The sequence below is a fragment of the Euprymna scolopes genome, chromosome 19 (genome assembly GCF_053919585.1).
Source record: "Euprymna scolopes isolate OS-2025 chromosome 19, ASM5391958v1, whole genome shotgun sequence".
Classification (NCBI taxonomy): Eukaryota; Metazoa; Mollusca; class Cephalopoda; order Sepiida; family Sepiolidae; genus Euprymna; species Euprymna scolopes.
The window spans coordinates 136,222,442-136,246,882 of record NC_136500.1 but is presented as its reverse complement, the minus strand read 5'-3'; the positions used below and the strand labels follow the sequence as shown (position 1 = coordinate 136,246,882).

The 24,441-nt window shown below is 36.6% G+C and overlaps 1 protein-coding gene across 1 annotated transcript in view; it reads left to right on the top strand.

Moving 5' to 3' along the window:
* The first annotated feature begins 509 nt into the window (after positions 1-509).
* LOC145239992 (nucleolar pre-ribosomal-associated protein 1-like) overlaps positions 510-24,441 on the top strand; it is a 142,866-nt gene continuing 118,934 nt past the window's right edge. Inside the window, exons 1-5 of the mRNA XM_080103575.1 lie at positions 510-796; positions 13,633-13,775; positions 15,726-16,016; positions 16,140-16,236; positions 18,060-18,142. Coding sequence (XP_079959701.1) covers positions 583-796; positions 13,633-13,775; positions 15,726-16,016; positions 16,140-16,236; positions 18,060-18,142 — 828 coding nt within the window. The 5' untranslated portion in view covers positions 510-582. The remainder of the gene's footprint in view (positions 797-13,632; positions 13,776-15,725; positions 16,017-16,139; positions 16,237-18,059; positions 18,143-24,441) is intronic.

The window sequence follows — 24,441 nt, the reverse complement described above, 5'->3', positions numbered from 1 at the left end:
AAAGTAACGGAAAGACAGATAAGTATGTCCCGTGCATTTGCAATCTTCAAGGTGTTCGCATCTAGGTAAAATGCCATTCTCAAATTTATTGTAAAAATTACTTTTAACTATAAATAATTTTCTACTCAGTGAATTTTAGTAATCTTTTAATATAATACTATTTTTGACATGATAAGTAAGTAGTGTTTTTTTCTTTTTACTTTTTTGCTGAAATTTTTATTTTTGTTTTAATCTATCCATCGACTATCTTATCAAGCACCTTGAATATGGAAAGAACTTCGGAACTTTTACGCATGGTGACGATTTCATTACAATCACCGCCTTGTTCAACTTTTTGGTCTTCATGACAGAAGAGTACAAGAATACGATGAATTAAACTACCAAGTAACTAATGAACGCGTTTTTAAAAATAATGTATTTTATTATTATCGTTAATTCTATAGTTAAAACAATTATTTATAATTAGTTTTCCTATTCTTTTTTTGTTTAGTTTAATCAGGTACGAAACTAAATGTTTTGTCTCCGCATGATTTGAGATTGGGCCGTGGGACTCAGAGAAACACGTGGAGTCGAAATACCGATATGGTCGCAATTCCCGAAAGTATGGGAGATAACATCGTGACGAAATCATCGAACACAAAAAAAAGAAAAATAACATCGGATGATTCTGGTCCGAAAGCGAAACGTATTCGTACTGATAATGCCGGAAAGGATGACGAAGATGAGAGTGATTTTAATCTGACTCGTTTTATGGCTTTGGTTAATAAATGCGAAGGCTCGGAAGCGTTGTTGAGAAGTAAGTGAAATAAGTTTCTAATTTTTTTAATCTCATTGTTGGCACTAATGCAGTTTAGCATCCTCAAGCAGATTGTTTTTTTAAAAAAAAATTTTTATTTAGAAAAGTTCCGTCAGCGCAAGGAAAGTGTTTCACAAAGATCCCGTCTTCCTATGTTAAGAATAGCTTTCTATTAATTAAGTAATTTCGGGGAGGGAGGGAGGGGGAATGTTCAACTGTACAATTGCCCTAAAATCAAATAAACAGAATGTTTTAGCTAAGGGTAAGCAATGTCATTTCTTATGTCCATCTTGGTACGCACGAGCGCATGTAAACGCAACCCCTAGATCTTCGCGCGTATCATTTTTTTTATTCAGTTGTAAGATTAAAGTACAGAATAGGTACAAAACACCCTCCCCTCCCCATATTAAGAATGGCTTTTTAAATAATAACTTGATTATTTCAGCACGGATCACTCTCTGCATGAGTACCCAAAAAGTTGTCCAAAAACAAATATAAAACAAATAAATGTTATCGAAGGCAAGATAAGTTACTTTTCTACCTAACTGGATATGTTTTTAGTGTTTTTATTTAATGTAACATGTTTATTCAGCTCGAAAAACATAGTGTTTACCTCGAATACCGTTCTTAACATGGGGAGGTTGAGGGTGTTTATTCCGAAAGCCGTTCTTAACATGAGGTAGTTAGGGGACAGGGGTATTTATACTACGCTCGCTTGGGACAGGGCGTAAAAATACCCATTGCTTAATTGGATTCTCTACTCACACAGATGCAGCGGGCAGCACAACCCATAGCTTCGCTATATCTCACTCCCTATCACAAATTGTTACGTTTCCAACCCGTTTCCCTGACCAGGAAGAACAACACGCATCACTTCTAGATCTGTTTTTGACCACAGTTCCCGATGACTGCATAGCGAAGGCCCACAGCCCACTCGGGAACGCTGATCATGCAGTGATAATGGTTGAAATCGCCCTAAACTCTAGACCCAAAACTGAAGAGCCAGTGCTCAAAACAACGAGATATTATAATAAGGCTGACTGGGAAGCCATCAGGGAACTAATTAGAGATGCTCCATGGAAAAATATTTTCTCTCTCCCTGCTGAACAGTGTGCAAACGAGACCACTGACTGGTTCAAAACTGCAATCGAAGCGCATGTTCCCATGCGGAAATTTTATAGTAAGCCCCACTCTCCCCAATGGTTTACGTCGACTTGTGCAACTGCCATTACTCAAAAGCAGCATGCATACCGTAGGTTTAACCGACATAAGTCCAGTTCAAACAGACTGAAGTATATAGAAGCTAGAAATAACGTTAAGAAAGAAATAGCGACAGCTAAGAGAGAATTTACGGAAACCACTAAAAAGCGCATCGAAGCACAAAAACTAGGAACTCGAGACTTCTGGAAAATCTACAACAGTGTAGTAAATAATGGGCAATCGACAATTCCCCCACTAACCAACAATCACGAGGTTGTCTCCTCAGCAACCGACAAGGCTAACATGCTTGCCAGTCGGTTTGCCTCAAACTCCACACTGGACCCTTCCAACCACCCCCTACCTGACTTTCCTATGCGGACAGACGCCACACTAGACGATCTGAAAACCACCCCTGCTCAGGTGCATGCTATCATAAAAAACCTTGACACCTCAAAAGCATGTGGACCCGATCTTATCCCAGCTGTGCTATTAAAAAAGTGCTCAGCCGAAGTAGCTCCAGTTCTCTCCAAACTCTACAACAAATGTCTTAATGAAGCTTGCTTTCCGGGCTGTTGGAAAACTGCTTCTGTTGTACCAGTATTCAAGAATTCTGGTGAAAGGACAGACCCATCAAATTATCGCCCCATTAGCCTCCTTCCACTTTTTGCCAAAATATTTGAGACCATAATTAACCACGCTCTAATCCATCATCTTACAGATGCTAAACTACTGACTGACAAACAATATGGATTTAGACAAGCCCGTTCCACAGCAGACATCCTCACCGTGATCTCTGAACGTATATACCAATCACTGGACAAAGCGGGGGAGGGCAGAGCGGTAGCTCTAGATATATCTAAGGCTTTTGACGGGGTATGGCATGAGGGTCTCCTCAGTAAAATCAGATCATACGGTATCACTGGTAGAATACTTAACATAATTAAATCCTTCTTAGATAAGAGAAAAATCCAGGTAGTCCTCGACGGTCGCACATCTAAACAATATGATATAAATGCGGGAGTGCCCCAGGGTTCTATCCTTGGACCTCTATTGTTCCTGATATTCATAAATGACCTCCCCGACAACATTGCCTCTGAGATGGGTATATATGCTGATGACACTACACTCTATGGCAGACACGACAGGAAGACGAATGAACACATTTCTAAAGAAATGGCAGAAACACTAGAGGAAGACCTCCAATCTGTAGTGGAATGGGGACAAAAGTGGTTGGTCGCGTTCAATGCTGCCAAGACTAAACTAGTTTCATTCAATAATTACAAGAAACCCTCTCTACCACCAATAGCAATGGCCAACGACTCTTTATCTGAGAGTCCATCTTTCAAACTCCTTGGCCTAACGTTCACAGGAAACATGAGTTGGAACAATTACATTGAAGGCATTGCCAGGGCCGCTGCAAGAAAGGTGGGCTCTCTCTACCGTGCTAGAAAACTACTAACACCCGAAAGTATCCTGTACCTCTATAAGGCCACCATTCGCCCATGTATGGAGTATTGCTGCCACATCTGGGCTGGTGCATCTGCTACTAGTCTCTCGCTCCTTGACAAGGTTCAAAAGAGAGTCGCAAATCTGATAGGCCCTGAACTGGCATCTAAGCTTCAGCCTCTGTCCCATCGACGAAATGTTGCATCCCTCTGCCTGTTCTACAAGTATTTTAGTGGTGAATGCTCTGATGAACTGCAATCACTTGTGCCCCCACGACGCGAGCACCCTCGACAAACCCGACAGGCTACTAGATCCCACCCCCACACTGTAGAGGTCCCTAGATGTAAAAGATCTTTTTACTCCAATAGTTTCTTCCCCAGAACCGCAAGACTCTGGAATTCCATTCCAGGTCCCTGCTTCCCCAACAGTACTGACGTGCAGAAGTTCAAGTGTAACGTGAACCGACACCTTGCTGCCCAAATCCCTACATAGTACCCCAGTAGTTGTTGCCCCTGATAGTAGCCCCCTACACCAAAGTGGCAATTTGCCTTGTTTGGGGTGAAAATGTAATAAAAAAAAAAAAAAAAAAAAAAAAAAAATACCTGGAAAACTACTTATTTGCGGAAAATTTAAATGCGATATTCGTTTTCAGCATACCTGAAAACTCTCAAATGTTGTCCTTTTAAAGGAAAATGTTAAGATGGAAACCAGGTAAAAATTTACCGGAGTACTATTGCCATGGTAGTTGTTATTTACTGTGAGAAATTTTTGTACTATACCATTTCATGTTTTAAGCCGCCTACGCACAATTCTAGTAGGCAGCCTCAGCCTGTGGATGATAAATTTGTATGGGCCAAGATAATTACTTGGCGCCTTTTTTGTAAACATCCATGTTGTTTTCAGTCTACGAAAAAGCACGTGGCAAGACAGACTCACCAAAAGTCAGGTCCAAGAAGAATGCCTTATCGAGAATGGAGCCACTACAATTTATTCATGTTTATATCACCTAAATGTTTTGTGAAAAAGAACTTGAAATGGTAAATATCCAGATACGCTACTACAAAACGCCGACCACTCTAATATGTTTTTTTATAGGTAATTGAGGTCGCTGACAACGAATCTGATAGTTAAACTTGGGGCAAATTTACCGTTTGCATAGTATTAACCCCTGAACCCACGAACTACTGTCCACCATTTTGCAGCTTCCGTTTATGCGCATGCACGCTGTAGCATAAACGACGGCTTCACCAAGCAAACTACGTTGGGGGGGAGGGGATTTTTTTTTCAAGGACATAGAATTTTCTAATTTTCAAAAATACATTATAGCACTTTTTGGGTGGAAAATTTAAAATTAGCTGAAAAAGAAATAAAACAAGAAAAGGAAAGCACTCCAAGTTGGAGTAGGAGGGGGGGGGGGTAATTTATCTGTGTTTTTTTTTTTTTTTACCTGGAACATAGAATTTTCAAATTTTCAAAAAGTAATGCACCGACATTTACCAATTAGAACACCATTTAACATTTTCCGAAGATTTTACTGTGTACATTGGGGGCCGAGCGGGGGGGGGGCGGATGTGATGTTGGGGCACGCGCCCCAACATCACACCCCCCCCCCCCGCTCGTGCCCCCAATGTACACAGTAAAATCTTCGGAAAATGTTAAATGGTGTTCTAATTGGTAAATGTCGGTGCGTTGAAAAATGTTTAACTAAACTGCAAAAGCATCTATTAAGCCACATAAGTTCTATAATTGAATCCCCCTCCCGCAAAAAAGGATGAAAAACAAAGATGTTTGGTGCTTATGTTTTTGTAAACCACATTAAAAACTACGCGAGACAAAAAAAAAAGTCCAATTTGTTGTACTTTTCTTTAACTGTAAGTCATTAAAAAAATGTCAGTCCGTAATTTTTTGATTGGTACGCCATGTGAGAAGGCAGTTTGCTAGGTGAATAAAGCCATCGTTCATGCTGCAGCGCACGCGCGTAGCGTAAATGGAAGCTGCAAAATGGTGGAAAGTTATTCGTGGGTTCGGGGGTTAATACCATGCAAACGGTAAATTTGCCCCAAGTTTGACTATCAAATTCGTTGTCAGCGACCTCAATTACCTATAAACAAACAAATTAGAGTGGTCGGTGTTCTGTAGTAGCGTATCTGGATATTTACCCTTGAAATCTCTACAAGCAGAGACACCTTTATATTGTGCCGAAGATATCCCAATTAGAGGATGGCATCATTTGAACATTTTCATGTTTATATCACCTAAATGTTTGAACTTTTCTCAATTCAATTAGAGTTCCAAGGGGCTCGATTTATGCCTGATTAAAGGCACCAGAACTCTTGCCGAGAACACCATGAATTATCATGGACCTTTTCCGAAGGAAAACCACGCTACCACTCCAACGAAAGGAGTTAACTACTGGCTCTCTATTTCGTAGGCAAAACTGACCCACCATTTTGCAAGGACTGTACCAGGACCAATAACCTTTTTTTGATGTTATAACTGAATAAAATTTGAGTTTAACCGTATGGTTTTGTAATTTGCGGAATTACTTTTGCCTCTGCCAGGGAGTATTCAGTTTGTGAGATTAATTTCTCACATTACACCACATTTCGGCCGATGTAATCTCCGACATTCAGTGCTTGTTATAATAGAGTCGACAATAGACAGAAAGCTACTAATGCCCGAAAGTATTCTGTACCTCTATAAGGCTACCATTTGCCCATGTATGGAGTACTGCTGGTACATCTGCTACTTGTCTTTCTCTTGGACACGGTTCAAAAGAGAGTCGCCTACCTGATAGGTCCTGAACAATCATCTAGGCTTCAGCCTCTGTCTCATCGACAAGATATTGTATCCCTCTGCCTGTTCTACAAGTACTTTAATGGTGAATGCTCTGATGAACTTCAAGCTCTCGTACCTCCTCAACGTAAATACCCCTGACAAACCGAACAAGCAACTAAATCCCACCTTTACACAGTAGAGATCCCTAGATGTAAGAAAGCCTTCTACTTCAATAGTTTCTTGCCCACAACTGCTAGATTTTGGAACTCCTTTCTGGGATTCTGCTTTCCCAGTTGTACTGACGCGAACAGACATCTTGCTACTTTTCTCCTTTCATAATATCCCTTCAACTTACGTCTCCGATAGTAGACCCCTACTTCGAAGTGGCACTGTGCCTTGTTTGGGGTGAAAATTGAATTTAAAAAGAAAAAAAGTAATTTTTATGGAAAATCGGTGGAAATTGCATTTTGCCTAGATGTGAACACCTTGAAGATAGCAAATACAGGGGACATACTTATCTCCCTTTTTGCCAATTTAATGGTTGATGTACTGTTTTAGACCATAGCGAAAACATTTTTTTTTTTTTTTTTTTTTAAAACACATTAGCAGTGGTTCTTCTTGATGGATTTTCTTAATTTTTGAATATATGGCTATTTTCGACATGACATTTAAGTAAGAACTTTTATTGTTGCTTAAAACCACATATTTAAAAAAAATTGATCCCAATAACAGGTCAGCAATTCAGACCTCCAAGTCTCGGGAAGACCCATATAATAATAATTGAGCCTAATTATTTAGGCTTAAAATAAAAGTCTCAAGGAGACACACATAATCTTAGCCTAAGCAGTTAGGCTTGAAATTGAAGTCTCAAGGAGACGAAAGTTGGAGGCTCCAAATAGCAATTGCTAACTGCACCATTTTTTTCTTTAGATCAAATAACCTCAAAGCATTATTGAAAGGGACATAAAAAACAAAGAAATAATATTATTAGTTTTTTTAAAATCGGCCTAATAGAACTTGAGTTATGACCATTTAAAGTATAAAAAAAAATGTTTGGTTCATTGGACATTTTGCCTTAAGTCAATCCTATTCAAATGCTTATAAGCTTGTGACTGAAAATGGTAGGAAATTTGCACGACTTACAGACAAACCCATCTTTAAAAAATTGTATCTTCAGATCTTTTTAAGATATTATGATGAAATTTTTAACGTATTATCATAATACCATGAAGAGTTGGCATTATTTACGATCATCTCACTTGATAACTTACAGAGTAATTAGCATACTAATTAGCGTATTTCAGTTTCATTTTTAACAACTTTAAGTAGAAACATCATAAAAACAGCTAAGAAAAATGGTAAGTAAGACTTTATCATCATAGGAAGTTTTATTCTGATGGGCATTATCATTTGCCATTATAACATCATGAAAAATCCAAGATGGCGACCAGGAAATCCAAAATGCCACCATGATATGATTCAAAGAAATTATTAACAAAATATGGTTTGTCGCATATCAATTTAAAGGAAATTTTGTACAGATCAAGATTGTTTTCAAGTACATTAAACTAATTAATTTCCATTTTAACAGCTGTAAGCTGAAGCATCATGAAAACAATTTTTAAAAAATGGAAGGTAAGGCTTTAGCATCATGCAAAATGTTATTCTGATGGACATTATCATTTGTCATCATTACACTGTGAAAAATCAAAGATGGCAACCAGGAAATCCAAGATGGCCGGTTCCAAGAAATTAATAAAATATGGCTTATAGCATATCAAATGAAAGGAAATTTTGTACAGATTGCAATTATGTTTTCAAGTTCATTAAACTAATTAGGATAATTAAAGTTCATTTTTCATGGCTTCAAGTTACTGTGACAATTATCTAGTGAGTTTATACCACTATTTTGTACAATTTTTTTTAGTTTTAAGTCATTGTCGAGACTTCAAGAGACATTGCAGCTATTTTTTTTTCTTGTTTTCATGTAACGCTCGACACTACTTGATTTTTGAACAGAATAAACATTTACAATGCCAAAATTTTATCGAGGTAGGTAGAAGAGTAACTTTACTTTGGTAACATTTATTTGTTATGTATTTCTTTTTTGGGCCACTTTTTCATACCTCTGTGGATTGTAAAACAAACCCACGGATTTTTTTGTGTGCACCATGATACACAAAAATTCTATGTTTATATGCGCTTGGCACTATTTCTAACGACTTCAGCATAAGAAGTTTTTTATCCAATTCTTTTCAAATTTTAGGACAAAAGAAATTAATATATTTGCTATTAAATACCGTTTGAACACAGTTTCTATCTTTGTCCTACAAAGCATTAATTTTGAGATATTGTAACTTTTGACTAGAAAGACATACGTGTTGTGTTCAAATTCCGTAGCGAAGATAATTCTTTTCCCTGATTAGCTAAAACAATTATAAACGTTGTCGATGGGTACAACTTCTGCTTTGAGTATTTATGTGAACACACTTGGATCGCTTATTTGCAAAACGTGATCTACTGCAAGCGGACATGCTATGCTGACAGGTTTTGTCGTTAATAGTCAGATTTAAATATCGATTTCTTCGAAAATACAAATCACAACAAAAATATTGAAATACCATTTTAAAGTAAATTTTATTGTGAATCCAGTTATATAAGTTTTATTTTAATGGAGGTAGGAGAAATGTACTTATTACTGATTTAAAAACTATGAGTGTCAAATTAAGTAGCAGTGTGTGTCTTGTCCAGTGCTGAACGTTATGGTGTCTGGTATTTCTAATTAAACACGATTTTTAATCTTATTATGTACTAGTGGGGGTACTCAGTGTTTCCCGGGTGTGGAGAAGTGGTGTTAGGGTGTCTGGTGTTGCTACTCCAAATGCGCCCAATGTAAAAAATATGCATTAATAGAAGTGAGCGTAATCGTTAAATGAAACCAATCATCCAATAAGGAACCATAAAAAATGAATAATGAAAGTTCATTTTTGAAAGAATATGTGAATTAGTTAATCTTCATTTAGTAGCTCGCATCTCCATGACTGAGTATATTAAGAACTTTGTTTTAATAATTTTTAAATAGAAAAATATCAATGTAAGTGTGATGAAAAGCCCAACTTAAAATATATATGAATATATATATATATATATATATATACTCGGGGGTTTTTTATTCAAAAGTAATGGACTAATGAATTTAACGAGGTTGTTACATAGTGTTCAATAAAAAGAGCTGATAATACTTGTTTATTGTTATATAAACATGGTCACATCCTGCTGCTACAAATAGCCACTTGTTTCAATCAAACAACAGATATCATCAGGCAGCGACTTGACTATTCAAAAGTTCAGTGAATAACGTATTTGTAGCAGCAGGATGTGACCATGTTTATATAACAATAAACAAGTATATATATATATATATATATATATATATATATATATAGTAGATGTATCCATTATTGCCGGTTATTAAACGTAATGTTGAATTCCTTTAAAAAAAAAATGAATAGAAATTGAGCCCTGTGAATGCGAGTATTATGTTTTTTTTTCTAAATGGTTCACTTCTTGTAAGTAAAAAAAAAAAAGAAAAAAAAAATGCTGGAGCCGAGATCGAAACTAAAACCTAGTGAGTCAAGTACGATAACCATGAGGCCAGCTAGCCACAATCATTAAAGTGTTTTCAAACCTGCTTATTTTAAACATAAGAAAGTTGTCGTGTGAACCATTTACGCATGCACAGTTTTAAAGCAATGGACAAACAGATAAAAATCTGATGACTCTCAAGGATCAATTTTTCAATTTTGACCCCTTAGCAATTCCTTTCTCTAGATGAAAACAGAAAAAAAAGTGTTCCACATGTCTGAATACCCTATAAACTAAATTTCAAGTCTGTAGATCAAAAAATTGAGTATGTAGGTTGAGAGTTGTCCTCATACATTAACATTTCCCCCAAACCTTTGGCCTTGATGGAGGGGAGACAAAAACTTGCCACGGTTTCAAATGATCTGAAATAACAGCAAGGGGAGACGTGATTCCAAATGTTTCTCATATGTTATATCTCCTCTCTTTTCAAAATAGGGTTCGATTATGAATATCTCCAGTATCAAATAAGTATCTCACAAGTACTATGACAGCTAACAAACCGGAAGTCCAAAACTCTAGTTTCACCCTCAATTTGGGATCATCAGTTAGACACACCTGAACTTGGGATTCGAAACCCAAGTTTCTTGCATGCAAGGCGAGTACTCTGTCAACTGAGCAAATGTGCCACACCCAATAAAGTCTATTAACTAACACAGATCCAGCAAACGTTCTTAGCTGATGTGTGTAATAATGGAAATTTTATGACTATGCCTCATGAAAGTAAAATAATTTTGTGTGAAATTGACTTTTAACGGTCCCTAAAAATTTACTGATCTAAAACTGTCTAGAAGTGTAAGCCATGTTTAGTTTCAGAACAGTTTCAGATGGTTCGTTGTTCTAAAGTTTTGAGAGGTGACTGGTTTGCAGTAGACAGAACAGTTTCCAATGGTTCGTTGTTCTAAACAAGTCTTTATAGGTGACTGGTTTGCAGTAGACAGAACAGTTTCCAATGGTTCGTTGTTCTAAACAAGTTTTCAGAGGTGACTGGTTTGCAGTAGTCAGAATAGTTTCCGATGGTTCGTTGTTACACACAAGTCCTGAGAGGTGACTTATTTGTAGTAGACAGTTCCACAGAGCAAAACATTCTTACCGTGTTGAGACGGAAAAAAACATGTGAAATTGCTACAGAAAAGGTTTAATATTTATGAAGCAATTCTGGTTTCTGATTGGTTGGTAGCAGAACGTGAATTAATTCGATTCGTCAGTTTCTAGCAGCATCGTTTATAAATAGAATCGTCCGGCTGTGTGGGATCATACTCCATTCTTTGTCCAAAAAATTGCAACAAACTGTTAATGATTCTAATCAAACATTAATATATAAAAAATGTCAACGTTAAACCCTATCACTAACCCTAAGTCCTAGTTGTGGTGCAAAAATAAAAAGATGGAAAAGATTTATGTGGAAAAAAAAAAGTTAAAAATCAATTTATAAGAGTCAGTTTTACCTACTTTGGACATGATCCCTTTGCCTAAAAATGCGATTCTACCATTTTTAAGCGATGTAAATAACCTTAAAATCTAATATAAATGGCTATATTTCTGTCGGTCTCCATATTTTCAAACTCTCTTTCTTCTGAAATTAAAAGTCGCAGAATGGCGCTAGGGGCCCTCAAATAATTGGATTTTTTATGGACTGTTATTTTATGTGTCTGTAGCCGGTTAAAATTGTTTTTAAGGGTTCAAAAATGAATCAAAATTGAAAAAATGATTGAACATTTTCTACATTGTTTATTTTTAATTTTTAATTGTTAGCACATCTAAGACCGTAAATGACCAAATTCTCTCTGATTCTCTCTCCTCTGATCTTGAGCTCGTCGTACAATGGGGAAAGGAGTGGCTGGTTACTTCTAATGTATCTAAAGCCAAGATTTCTATCTTTACATCAACGTTCTGATCCCTGTCTGGCATCAATTGGGGTGGGTGGCTCTCGTCTTGGGGAGGCCTCATGTTTTGACAAGCTTCTGGGATTGACTTTTACTCCTGATCTGAAATGGAGCGTGTGCATTGGGTCTGTTGCTGGGGCCACTGGAGGGATGGTGGGATCCTTCTATCGATGTAGTAGATATCTCACTGCTGGTGCAATTCTCTGTCTGTATAAGAGCCAGGTACGTCCAGGGATGGAGTGCTGTTGCCACATTTGGGCGGGGGGCTGCTGGGAGGGACTCGTCCTGCCTTGATGGAGTTCAAAATGAATTTCGTGGCCTCGTGGGAGATGTCCTTTTCTCTTCTCTGCGGCCTCTATCTCACAGAGGAGATGTTGCGAGTGTGTCTCTGCTTTATCCTTGTTGTCATGGCGGGTGCTCGACTGGGCTTCAATCTATGGTCTCCCCTTGCCAAACTTTCACAAGAAACACTCGTGTAGCTGAAAATACTATCGGTGATTCCCCCCACTCTTTGTCTGTGCCTAAGTCTAAACGTGGATTCCATGAAAAAAAGCTTCTTTTCTTAGAACTGCACGCCTGTGGAGCTCTCTCCTGCTTTCCTGCTTTTTAGCTGACTACAGTCGTTTCACTTGGGTTGAGTTTCCATTGCTGTTGCTGTATTGTTCAATTGATTACTGTACACTCTTAACCCTTATTCTCGAGTGGTCTTTTGGCCTTGATAAGTGGTGATGCTCATGTAAAAAAAAAACTTCATATGTGGGTCACATTGGTACAATGGTAATATCACCAGCTTTGAATGCTACCATTTTGCTTTTGATTCTAGCTGATGGTACCCAAATATTTTTTTTTTTTTTTAAACTTTTGAAATCACAATTCTATAATAATATCTATGAAATCTGGACAAAATAAAATATCATATTTAAGCCTATTTTATGGCTTGTCATTCACTCAAATAACGTTAAGAATCTCGGTTACTCTTACATTTAAAAAAAAACTACAGCATTTCTGGAGACTTAGTAAATTTTCCAGTGCATTAAATGGGTCTCAGAGTCATTGCATAATTTGAATTTGACAAAAAAAAAAAAAAAAAGAAATTGCTTTTTTGGTAATCTTGTATAGTTAACATTCGAGAAATCGAAATGTACAACATTATCATATTCCAAAAATCATATAAATTGATCAAGTAGTTTTATTCTTATATAGAAATTAAACATTAACATATAAAATTCTCACACGCTTGCGATATACGGATATCTTAAACCCATGCTCTGTGCGTGATATGAGTATATAAAGGAAGGCCAGTTGGTTATCTTTTTCTTTCTCCATTGTGAACTGTATCGATGGTCTTATTGAGTTCACATGGTCTAGGAGAGCCTGGATGTCTTCCTGATGGGGCCAGAGTATGAAGGTGTCATCAACGTATCTTAGTCACATAGTTGGCTTTAAGGGAGCTGAACCTAAGGCCATGTCTTGGAAGTATTCCATGTATATGTTCGCCATTACTGGTGATAATGGCGAACCCATAGCTAGCCCCTCCTCTTGTTGATATAGGTCAGTACCCATCCTGAAGTAGGTTGTTTCTATGCAGAATGTCAGCATTTCCATTAACCAAGATGAGGAAGTCAGTCCGACACTCTCAATAAATGAAAACACCTCATCACAAAAATACGATTTCTCTTGTTACTTCAGAATATTTTCAAGATAATATTGAGAGATTGCCGCTCATAGTTTAGCCATAAATTTTGATCTTTATTTAAAAACAACACTGCTTGATAAATTTGTGATTTTTAGTATACAATATTTTCTTTTTGTCATACAGTTTTTTTTTTAATCATAGGGAATTTTGCATAACTGATGTTTTTATCATTTTCTTTTTTTTTCTAGGTTTAAAACTGTTCGTGTCTTATGCTAAAGTGTATCCGAATGCTCCGGATAATATGGACATCGTGCTTGATTTCTGTGAAATTTCTGATGACGGAAAAGAAATTTTTGCTCTGTTAAGGATACCGAGAATTCGACCACCAATGGTAAGTTGACGTTTTGGCTATTTTTTATTTTATATTTAGGGAGATGCTAGCAACGGTGAGAAAAAAGAAAGAGGAGCAATCATCTCCCACTAGATGTGAAGTCAGTTTTGTACTCTAGGCAAGAAAGAATAATCTGAGTAGCACCTCTTCTGCAGATAAAACGGCAGTACTCAATCTTGAGCTGGATTTGACTCTTATATCTCACCCCTGTTCTTGTCCATGGGATTTGGTTTCAAGACACAGTTGTGCCATTCTCGAAATGTCATTACTATCTGGATGTAATCATATGTAGAAATCTCTCGTCTGACACTACTTGTCTTGTATATCCAATAGGATAAGGAGCTTTGTATTGTGTATCCTGAGCTACCAAATTCCTCATAAATGGCATTTGCTGTCCAGGCTTTACAACGTAATGATTTGTCCCCACTTGCAATACGAATCCATAATGTTTGCCGAAACTGGCAAGGCGTTCTCTGATTCTTTTGAGCGTCTACAGGAATGGAATACTGTTGCCATATCTGGGCAGGAGCTGCTAAAAACAGCCTATCCTGCCTTGACAGAGTACAAAATAGACTTCGTGGCTTAGTGGGGGATGCCCTTTTCTCTACCCTGCAACCTCTCTCCCACAGAAGAGACGTTGCGAGCCTGTCCTTGTTTTATCATTATTTCCATGGCAGATGCTCGTCTGAACTCCAATCTCTGGTCCCCCCTCGCCAATCTTTCACGAAAAACACCCATCTAGCTGAATCCACTGTGAAAAATTTCCCCCACTCTATATCTGTGCCTAAATCAAAACGCGGATTCCATGAACAAAGCTTCTTTCTAAGAACTGCACGCCTGTGGAACTCTGTTCCGTTTGCCTGCTTCCCACCGGACTACAACTTGGATGTGTTCAAGTCCAACGTTAACAAATTCCTAATGAACCGCCCCCTTAAGTAAACACTTCATCAAATCTCCACACTAACGTAATGTACTTGCAATAACCCTTATCCCTGAGTGGTTTCCGGGCCTTGATAAGTGGTGATTACTGTGTAAAAAAAAAAAAAAAATGTGCCATCAGATATATATTACATATTCCCTGCCACAACCCTGTTCCTTTTGGGGTATATGATCTGCTTATATTAGATCTGCTGTGTAAAGTTGCCTACAGATTATTTCATAGTTTTTGCTCCATCGTAATGCTTAAATATCACCCTGTGCTGTTTGCTAAGAGATGTGCCGGCAATCCCCCCTTCACATTGTGTTCTGCAGTCCTGAACATGTTGCCTTAGAATTGTGTGAATGAACATGTATCACTGTCATATTTTTCTTTTTTTACAAAGGAATCACCACTTATCAAGGTGCAGAGGCCACTTGAGGATAAGTATTAATGGGTATACATTAGTCAATGTGATTATAGTACTGGTTATAAGTAGTGGAATTTTTGTAAGTTGGAATACATAAGCAGACGATTCCTCAAGAACTTGTTTACATTGGACTTGAAGACAATCAAATTGTAGTCAGCTGGAAAGCAGGCCAACGGAAGAGACTTCCACAGGCATGCGGTTCTAAGAAAGAAGCTCCGCTTGTGGAATCTACATTTAGGGTTTAGACACAGATAAAGAGTGTCGGAAACTATTGGTAGTAGTTCTGGCCAGATAAGTGTTTTTTTGTAAAAGTTTGGCAGTGGGTGGGGGGGGGGCATAGATTGAAGCTCATGTGTAACTATTGTGATATTGCTAAGGTTTATGCATTCCTTTATTAGCTTAGTAGCACCTGTCTCTTGCTAACGGTTTCATAAGACTGCATTAAAAGATGGGTGCTTTCTAGTGCAGTGGAATGATCCAACAATTTTTTCAATGAAAAATGTTTATATGTCCAGTTTTTATTTCTTTTTTACTTATGTTTCCATTTGTGCTAATTAAATACCAATTCGTGTTTCATATTAACAAAACTGTTTTTCTTTTTCAGATCTCGGCCATCTTTAACGTACTTCAATGTATCCTCATCCGAGTTGCCTACAATTTAGCTGCTTATAAAAAACTCGCTAACAGCATTGCTCAAAAGGTTCTCAATGCCCACATGAAGCAAATTTACGACATGTTGCAGGATCTGCGCAAGTCAAACCCCGTCAAGTCTGCCCTGAAATTATTGACTGCCATTGTTGTACTTGATGAAAATTCAGCCAGGAATGTCCTTAACAAATTTGACTTTACCAAAGCAGAGCTGATACGTAACCTTTTGGAACGGCGCAATATACTGGTCAGTTTTTTTTCTCTCTCTCTCTTTTTTTTCTTCTCTTTTTCTCTGGTGATCAGTTAAGTTTTTCATCCTAAAAAGGTGTGAATTACTTTAATACTCATTTTTTTTAATTTTTCCTTTTAGGATGAACAAGATGTCCGGAGTTGCTTCATCATTTTCCTCTCATCTTTCCTGATGGCAGGAAGTGATACTATCATTCAGGATTTTGTTTGTAAACCAAGTAAGTTCTTTTATTTAGTTAAAAGAAAATTTCATTGAAAAAGACTGCAGGTAGCTTCAACACAGGCTTGAGAACAAATTTCTACTACTTACTAAAGTTTTCAGCTCAACATTATTAGTTATTGCTGCTTGAATGTGTGTTACGTGCGGAGAGAGTGAAATAACAATATCTGCCGCTTAAATTCACCCAAATGTTTTACAGTGGATGTTTGATGATGTTGACATCAACGAAGAAGACTGGACGGCTGAATGTTATCCTTTGACGTCAGAGGCAAATACTGCATCCAGCCAAAGAAGCAATGATTGGGCAGTCTGAAGACGTCTCAGGGCGGCAGTCAATCCCAGTAATTGGGAATAGAAGACGTCAAACCGTGCAGTGGTAGTAGTAGTAGTATTCATACTATTTATCTGTATAGATTGCCTGTTAGTCATAACATCGGTTGAAACGTTGTGCAAAAATTACGCAAGATGAGAGCAGTAGTCCGAAACCTCCAAGTAATACAAATTATCAATCCTCATCTTAAAAATTTGTGATGTAATTGCAAAGTGTCTGCGAAAAGTGAAAATGCGTATCACCATCAAAGGTTAAATAGATTAAGGAAATCTGCTGCACAATCAACAAATTAACGGATGCATCTTTTCAATTTTCGCATGTGACAACAATAATGCGATTTCAATATGCAAGGGTTTTTTTTTTTAAATTTATTTTTTTTTTTTTTAATTTTCACCCCAAACAAGGCAGTTTGAAGTAGGGGCTACTATCAGGGACATAAGTTGCAGGGGTATTATGAAGGGAGGTGAGTAGCAAGATGTCTATTCACATTGCACTTGAACTTCTGCATGCCAGTACAGTTGAGAAAGCAGAATCCCGAAAGGGAGTTCCAAAGTTTAGCAGTTCTGAGGAAGAAACTATTGGAGTATAAGGCTTTCTTACATCTAGGGTTCTCTACTGTGTAGGGGTGGGATTTAGCTGCTTGTTCAGTTTGTCAGGCGTATTTACGTTGAGCGGGGTACAAGTTCTTGTAGTTCGTCAGAGCATTCACCATTAAAGTACTCGTAGAACAGGCAGAGGGATGCAACATTTCGTCGGTGGGACAGAGGCTGAAACCTAGATGACAGTTCGGGACCTATCAGGTTGACGACTCTCTTTTGAACCGCGTTCAGGAGCGAGAGACAAGTAGCAGATGCACTAGCCCAAATTTGACAACAGTACTCCATACATGGGCGAATGGTAGCCTTAGGATACTTTCAGGTGTAGGTAGTTTTCTAGCACGGTAGAGAGAACCTACCTTCTTGGCAGCAGCCTTTGCAATGCTCTCCATGTATCTATTCCAGTTCATGTTCACTGTAAATGTTAGGCTGAGGAGTTTAAAGGAAGTACTTTTGGGTAATGTGTTTTTGACCATTGCTAGTCTTTCCAAAAGTAAAGCCTCCTATTTTTTTTTTTTTTTTTTTTCCCCCCCCCAACTCAAAAGGTTGAAAAGCCACAAATATGGGAGTGATACTATTAAAATTCCCAACAATCTTCTGTGCTTCAGAAATTATTTTTTCTGCATAGTCACCATCATTCTCATTGCACTTTTATAAGGAATTTAATGATGCATTTTTGCTTCTGATGCACGTTGATGACAAGGGTTGTTTTCTTAAGAGTCTCATACTGTCAATATCTGCAAGAGATTTCAGGTCATGAATTAATAAGTTCAGTCATCATAATAATGCAATGATCATTCAGGCGGAATAAAAATAATAGAAGGCATTACTTTTCGAAAGCTCTTTGTAGTTTTCTTAACTTTTGATTTTTTCTCCATTTCATTTGATCTCCAGATGTGCTAACCAGTGTATTTGCGGGCTTGCGTGTTGATAAATGTGCAACCATTTCCTTGATTTTACCCCTCATTCAGGAAAAGGTAATTATTTTTATTTCATTTTATTATTGTTTTTTTTTTTTACATGATTTGTATTATTTTAATTTTTTTAAAACTTATTCTTTGTTGAAACAAATACACGGTTCCTTAAATAAGTTTCCAGACTTTTTCTGATAGGCACTTTTATTGATAGTACACACATGAAACTCTTCTCCCCATTCAAAGTAATCTCCTCCGGCTGCAATGCACTTGTACCATTCCAACAACTTATGGAAGTCCTCTTGTGTGAGCGCGTCAATTACTCTCGTCATAGCATCTTTCATCTCCTCAATTGTCTCATAACGATGGCCTCTTTAGCTTTCCTTGAGCTTAGAAAATAGCCAAAAAATCACAGAGCAAAATCTGGACTACGGGATCTAAATTGATCAGGTTGGCCATCCCCCTGCTGCCATGACAACGTCTTTTTTTCTGATTTTCTTTGAGCACCCTTGGGAGAAACTTACGGCAAATCTTCCGCATCTTCAGTTCCTCGTGACACACTGATATCGAACTGTGCACTGGCCGTCTCTGTAAACATATGATGGTGCTTATCCATGAAATTCTTTATTTGGTAAATCAACTCTGGTGTTCTGACTTCCTTACTCCTGCCACATCTCTCATTATCCCACATGGATAACCTGCCTTCCTTGAGTCTTTTATACCACTTAAAAATTGAAACTTGATTCATGCAAGATGGTCCAAAAGTAGCCCTAAGTATTCCATACATTTCTGCTGCATTTTTTCCAAATTTAAAACAGAAGTTTATTGCATATCGTTCTTCTAAAGTGTCCTCGTGTCCAGATTGCATTTTTGAAATTCACCCGCTGAAATAGGCTATAGTAGGGTGTATTCCAATTCCTGCTGTAGCTGTTCATTTAAACGTGAAAACTTGGTCAGTCATCTCATAAGATGTGTAGAAATAACATACTGAATTTTCAAAAGTCTACGACAATTTTCAAAAGTCTGAAAACATTGAAGGCACCTTGTATGTATATTTTCAAAAGGAAATTTAGAAAGCTGTTCTTAGAATATTTTTCCTTTTAATCTATTTAAAACAGTAGATTCATATGAGTGCGTGTAAAAAAATATTTAATCAGTAAACGCTTAAAAGTCAAATTACCACTGAAATTAACAGGAAATGTTAATCATACGCCAAAGATGGTTTATAACGAGAAAAATCTTTGTTTGAATCAATGAATAATGTGTACAGAAATATATCATCAAATTGAAATGAAAAAATGTTAATTTCAACTTTATTTTTTTACATAGGAGTCACCACTTGTTGACATATTTCTATTACTTTTGTGCATGCGCAAATACATTCACAGCTTGAAGGGGTTTCATTTAAAACCTATCTGTTAATAGCTTAAATCATATGAAATGTGGCTGAGTGCTTAATGTTTTTGTTTCAATTCTAGCTGATGGCATCCAAGTCGTATTTAAAAAATATTTTGAAATCAGTACTAATATATATATATATATGTGTGTGTGTGTGTATAAAATGCGAGGCTCGCTGTTTGTTTATAAAAAAGTGGGTTGAGCACTATAAATGTAGTGGATAGATGTTTGTTTAAAATAGACATTTGGCGAGGTTATTTGTGGGCACCGCTCCCGTGGGTCGATTGGTAGAACTGCTGACTATCAATGCGATGGTTCTAGGTTCAATCCTCGGCTTGGGATAGGTGCTAGTCTAGCGGCACTGATGAGTTGTGAGACAACAAGGAAGGACTATATGTCGATGACTACAAATACATATATATATATATATATGTATGTATATATATATATATGAGCAAACAGTTAATAAAATATGTTAAAATATTATAAGCTCTATTTCCTATTTGGTTTTATCGAGCTTTTATATCTGGCTGAGATAATTTTATAAATATTAATTCTTTAATATTTATAATTTACTTTAATTTTACCATCTTGGATCATTTTGGTAAATTCAATTGTAATTTTCATTTTATATATATATATATATATATATATATATATATAAATAAATAAAATTATCCATTGACACGTGTTTTGTTGTCCACTACTCACCAATTTTATGTAGATGTTATTTATTTGTTTTTGTTTGCAATACTTTTGAATGAATTCAATTATTTTTATGAAAGTGCATTTTGGGAATAATTTTCCCTTTTACCTATTTAGTACCCCCAAATGAGGAACGGCATATATTGTTTAAAATATAGTTATCCAATGATTTGAATATATAATATTCAATAGAGAATTGGCTCTGTAATATTAAATACAAAATCTGCATGAACTAAAATATGATTAAGCGTATTTTACAACCAAGCAACTTCATTATTCAATCAAGCAACTTCATTGTTCAACCGAGCAACTTCATTGTTCAACCGAGCAACTTCATTGTTCAACCGAGCAACTTCATTGTTCAACCGAGCAAGTTCATTGTTCAACCGAGCAAGTTCATTGTTCAACCGAGCAAGTTCATTGTTCAACCGAGCAAGTTCATTGTTCAACCGAGCAAGTTCATTGTTCAACCGAGCAAGTTCATTGTTCAACCGAGCAAGTTCATTGTTCAACCGAGCAAGTTCATTGTTCAACCGAGCAAGTTCATTGTTCAACCGAGCAAGTTCATTGTTCAACCGAGCAAGTTCATTGTTCAACCGAGCAAGTTCATTGTTCAACCGAGCAAGTTCATTGTTCAACCGAGCAAGTTCATTGTGTATACATGTCTGGTCGTTTGTTTGTGTGATCACAAGAGTTCATTAATGTAAACATGTGTATTCATCCTTACATTGAAAATAACACCTTCACAACCACAATCAATTGAGAGATACGTATCTAACGGAAGTTGGGTCAAGAAAACAAAACAGAAAGTAGAAAACGTCACCTATCAGACAAATTGGAAATCTCAACAAGGGCAGATAACTAGTGCATGATTGAGATACATTTATGTGCATCCTATGTAATAGCGTATCAGTTCGAAAAGTATCTGCCCATAAATGCACACAGGGTTATTTATTATCAGGTGTGCTTACCGACATGCATTTCAATTGATGTTTACTTCACACCACCCCACTCTCATCCAATCAGCCTTGAACCTAATCTTAAATAGTTTTTTAGTCGCGTGCAAGCGACTCTATAAGTCACTCCGTCGGTCGGTTTGTCCGTAACACTTTTGTGCTTGGTCTTTTTGGTTAAGATCAAAGGTCTGTTGTTAATAGATGCTGTTCTTAGCTTCATCGATCCTGAGCATCCTTGCCCAATTACTGCATCCAATGTCGTGGACAACGTGAGGCCACCGTGGCACTGGGAAAGACAAATGGTCTACGTTACGATCCTGGCCGTGGCGAGAATGGTGATTTGGACATCGCATCTGCAAGGTTTCTGGGGGTGTTGTCTTTTTCTGATCAGGATCTGATTGCTTTCTTTAAACACCAACTACGGGTGAAGATCAGATGTGATAGAAGAAGGCTGCATCGTGCGGCATTTGACAGAAGATGGATACATGTAGCAAGTCTGTGTACGAAGAGGAGCCAAATTTGAATATGTGTTCCCTACCTAGGTATGGAACGCGCAGTTCCGTAAAGTAAAATTAGACACGTAGCCTCTCAACTAGCTGAGTGTGTGTTCCATACCTCCCCGATTAGGAAGCCTCCAAGATCCTCACCCCCTCTTACTTGCAATTTTTGTTTTAACCCCCTTCCTCTAAATTTCACCCATCTTGGAGAGAAAGAAATACAAACTAACCCCCATTCCTTACCCACAAAATTTTCTTTTCTCCATTCACTCCCATCTAGAGGGCATCCCCACCTAGAGACTGACCCGCAGAAGCGAGGTTCCTTTTACAAACCTAGTGGAACAGGCAGTCTATCAACTAGATGTTTTAAAAACTGGGAGTTAAGTAGGACGTCCTCCAATATGAAAGGGTGAATGTGGTATTATGGTGAAAGAAGATACTAGCTGGGAGAAACTTTTGATTTTGTTTAGTTCTGGAGTGACAATTATGACCAACGACCCCCACAATTCCCCCTTTTTGAGTTGGCCATGTGCCTAAGTTTTTTGTTCATCATTGATTTTGACTGTATTTTTAACATGAATAAAAGATTTAATATCTCAAAGTGTAGTATCTGTTCTTACTACATGCTGTACTTATGTTTGTAACTTTGTGATATAAAGTGGGGGATCACTTTTCTGTATTAATTTGATGTAAAATGATCACCCACCACCAGTCAGTCTCAAAGCCATTCAAGTCATTCTCCAGATCATTCAAGTTGTTTTTGAAGGATTCCAGCTATTTTCTAAGCATTCAAGTCATTCTTAAGATCATTCAATTCATCCTTAAGTTCATTAAAGTCATTCCAAGTCATTTACTTTTTATTTATTTAAGTCATTTCAGCCCATTTTTTGGTCATTTTAGTTTATCTTTAAGAATTTTATGTCAATCCTACATTCACGCATTCATTCATTACACAAGAGAATGCGACTAATGGCTATCAACCTTGTTTTTTTTTCGTTTTTTTTAATGTTAAAAAAAATAAATTATTAGAAATGTCTTCAGTTAAATCACGTTTTTATTTATCATAGATGGGATTTCTATGGGTCGTGCTAGTTTTTTAAAAACAAATTTTTTCTGTGATTTATTGCTATTTATATTATTTGTATGTTTGAACTGTTTATGTTGCTATTTACGCTGCCCCGACTTAAAAAGCTTGCGTTAAAGTTGGGGTCACATTTTTGTAGCAATTACACACAGTTCCAAGATTAAGTAAAGTGTTAGACCTATCAAGGTTCTGTTGATATGTTTTAGCCTTGTGTGGCTTTCAGGCCTTGATAAGTGGTGACTCCCTTGTAAAAAAAAAATTGTGTTTATTTTGAATTACATTTATTTAAAAAAACAAAAATACAGAAAAATCTTTATGGTGTGCATACTCATTAAATAACGAAGATGTCATATTCCAAAAATCACATAAGCTGATGAAATATTTTCTTTTTTCGTTTTTTTTTTTTTTTTAATTAAGAAAATTAAATTTTACGATTTAGTAATTAAATACGTTTCAATTATTCTGAATACAAACAAAATCTCTACAGTTGAATTAAATTGTCGTTCTTGAATTTTGGTAAAATTTAAAACAAGATGGCCTCTCCTGACCTCATCTTCACTTTCTCATAAAATTTGATTTCCTTGATTAAAAATTAAAAAAAAAAAAAGACAAAACTATTTGATCAATTGATATGGTTTTTGGAATATGACAGCTTCATTCCGTGATAAGTATGTACATCATACAAATTTTTGCTTCTTATTCTCCTTTAATTAAGTATAATCTCTATATAATATTTTGATTGCAGAAATTTCCCTCTGGACCAAATTACTGTATGTTTGCAATAACAGATGCATACAAATTTGTTATGCCAAAACTATTATCCACCATCTTATGTAACTTTAGAACGCCGTTTTATACACATGTATTTGTTTTGATAAAATCCATTACATCCTAGTAGAAATGTCATTATGATCGCCAACATCTTTAAGGAAGTATTTACTACTTTTCCCTCTAAATCTTAAATCCTCATACTGCCACCAGTCAATACTGGGCAACGCCGGTTAACGGGTCTTGCTAGTACTAAATAAGCATGGTTAAATTAAATATGCCATCTACATGTTATTCATTTTAATATGTACATCTAAGAAATAAAATGATCTCCAGTTTCTAGAACTTTCTCTCCAGACCTGAAATGGTGGACTTGCACCAAATCTGTTACTGATGTTGTTTGAAAAATGGTTGAATGATTTTTCACTTTACAGAAAGTACCTTGCTCTTAACGCTACTTTTCTGGGAGTAGTACTGCTCTCGGGTCTAGGGAGATGCTGCTTGGCGCACCCTTTCCTTATTGAAGAAGTAGAAAATTAAGTTGGTAATCTATTGGTTGATTGTAACTTCTACTTTGTACAACCTCTTTCATGCAGAAGAGATATTACAACATCATCTCGCTCAAACATGTTTGATTCAACACAATTTTACTTTAGACATGATTGTAAGTTGAAAGTACTTAGTTTTAAAATAAAAAGAAATTGTAATCTGTATTTTTTTCACATTTGTTCAATAGTTTTGAATTTGTGGCATTTTTGCTTTTAGGTTGTAAAAAATGAACTGATTTGTTTTAAATGTTCAATAGTTTTGAATTTGTGGCATTTTTGCTTTTAGGTTGTAAAAAAAAGGAACTGATTTGTTTTAAATGTTCAATAGTTTTGAATTTGTGGCATTTTTGCTTTTAGGTTGTAAAAAAAGGAGCTGATTTGTTTTAAATGTTCAATAGTTTTGAAT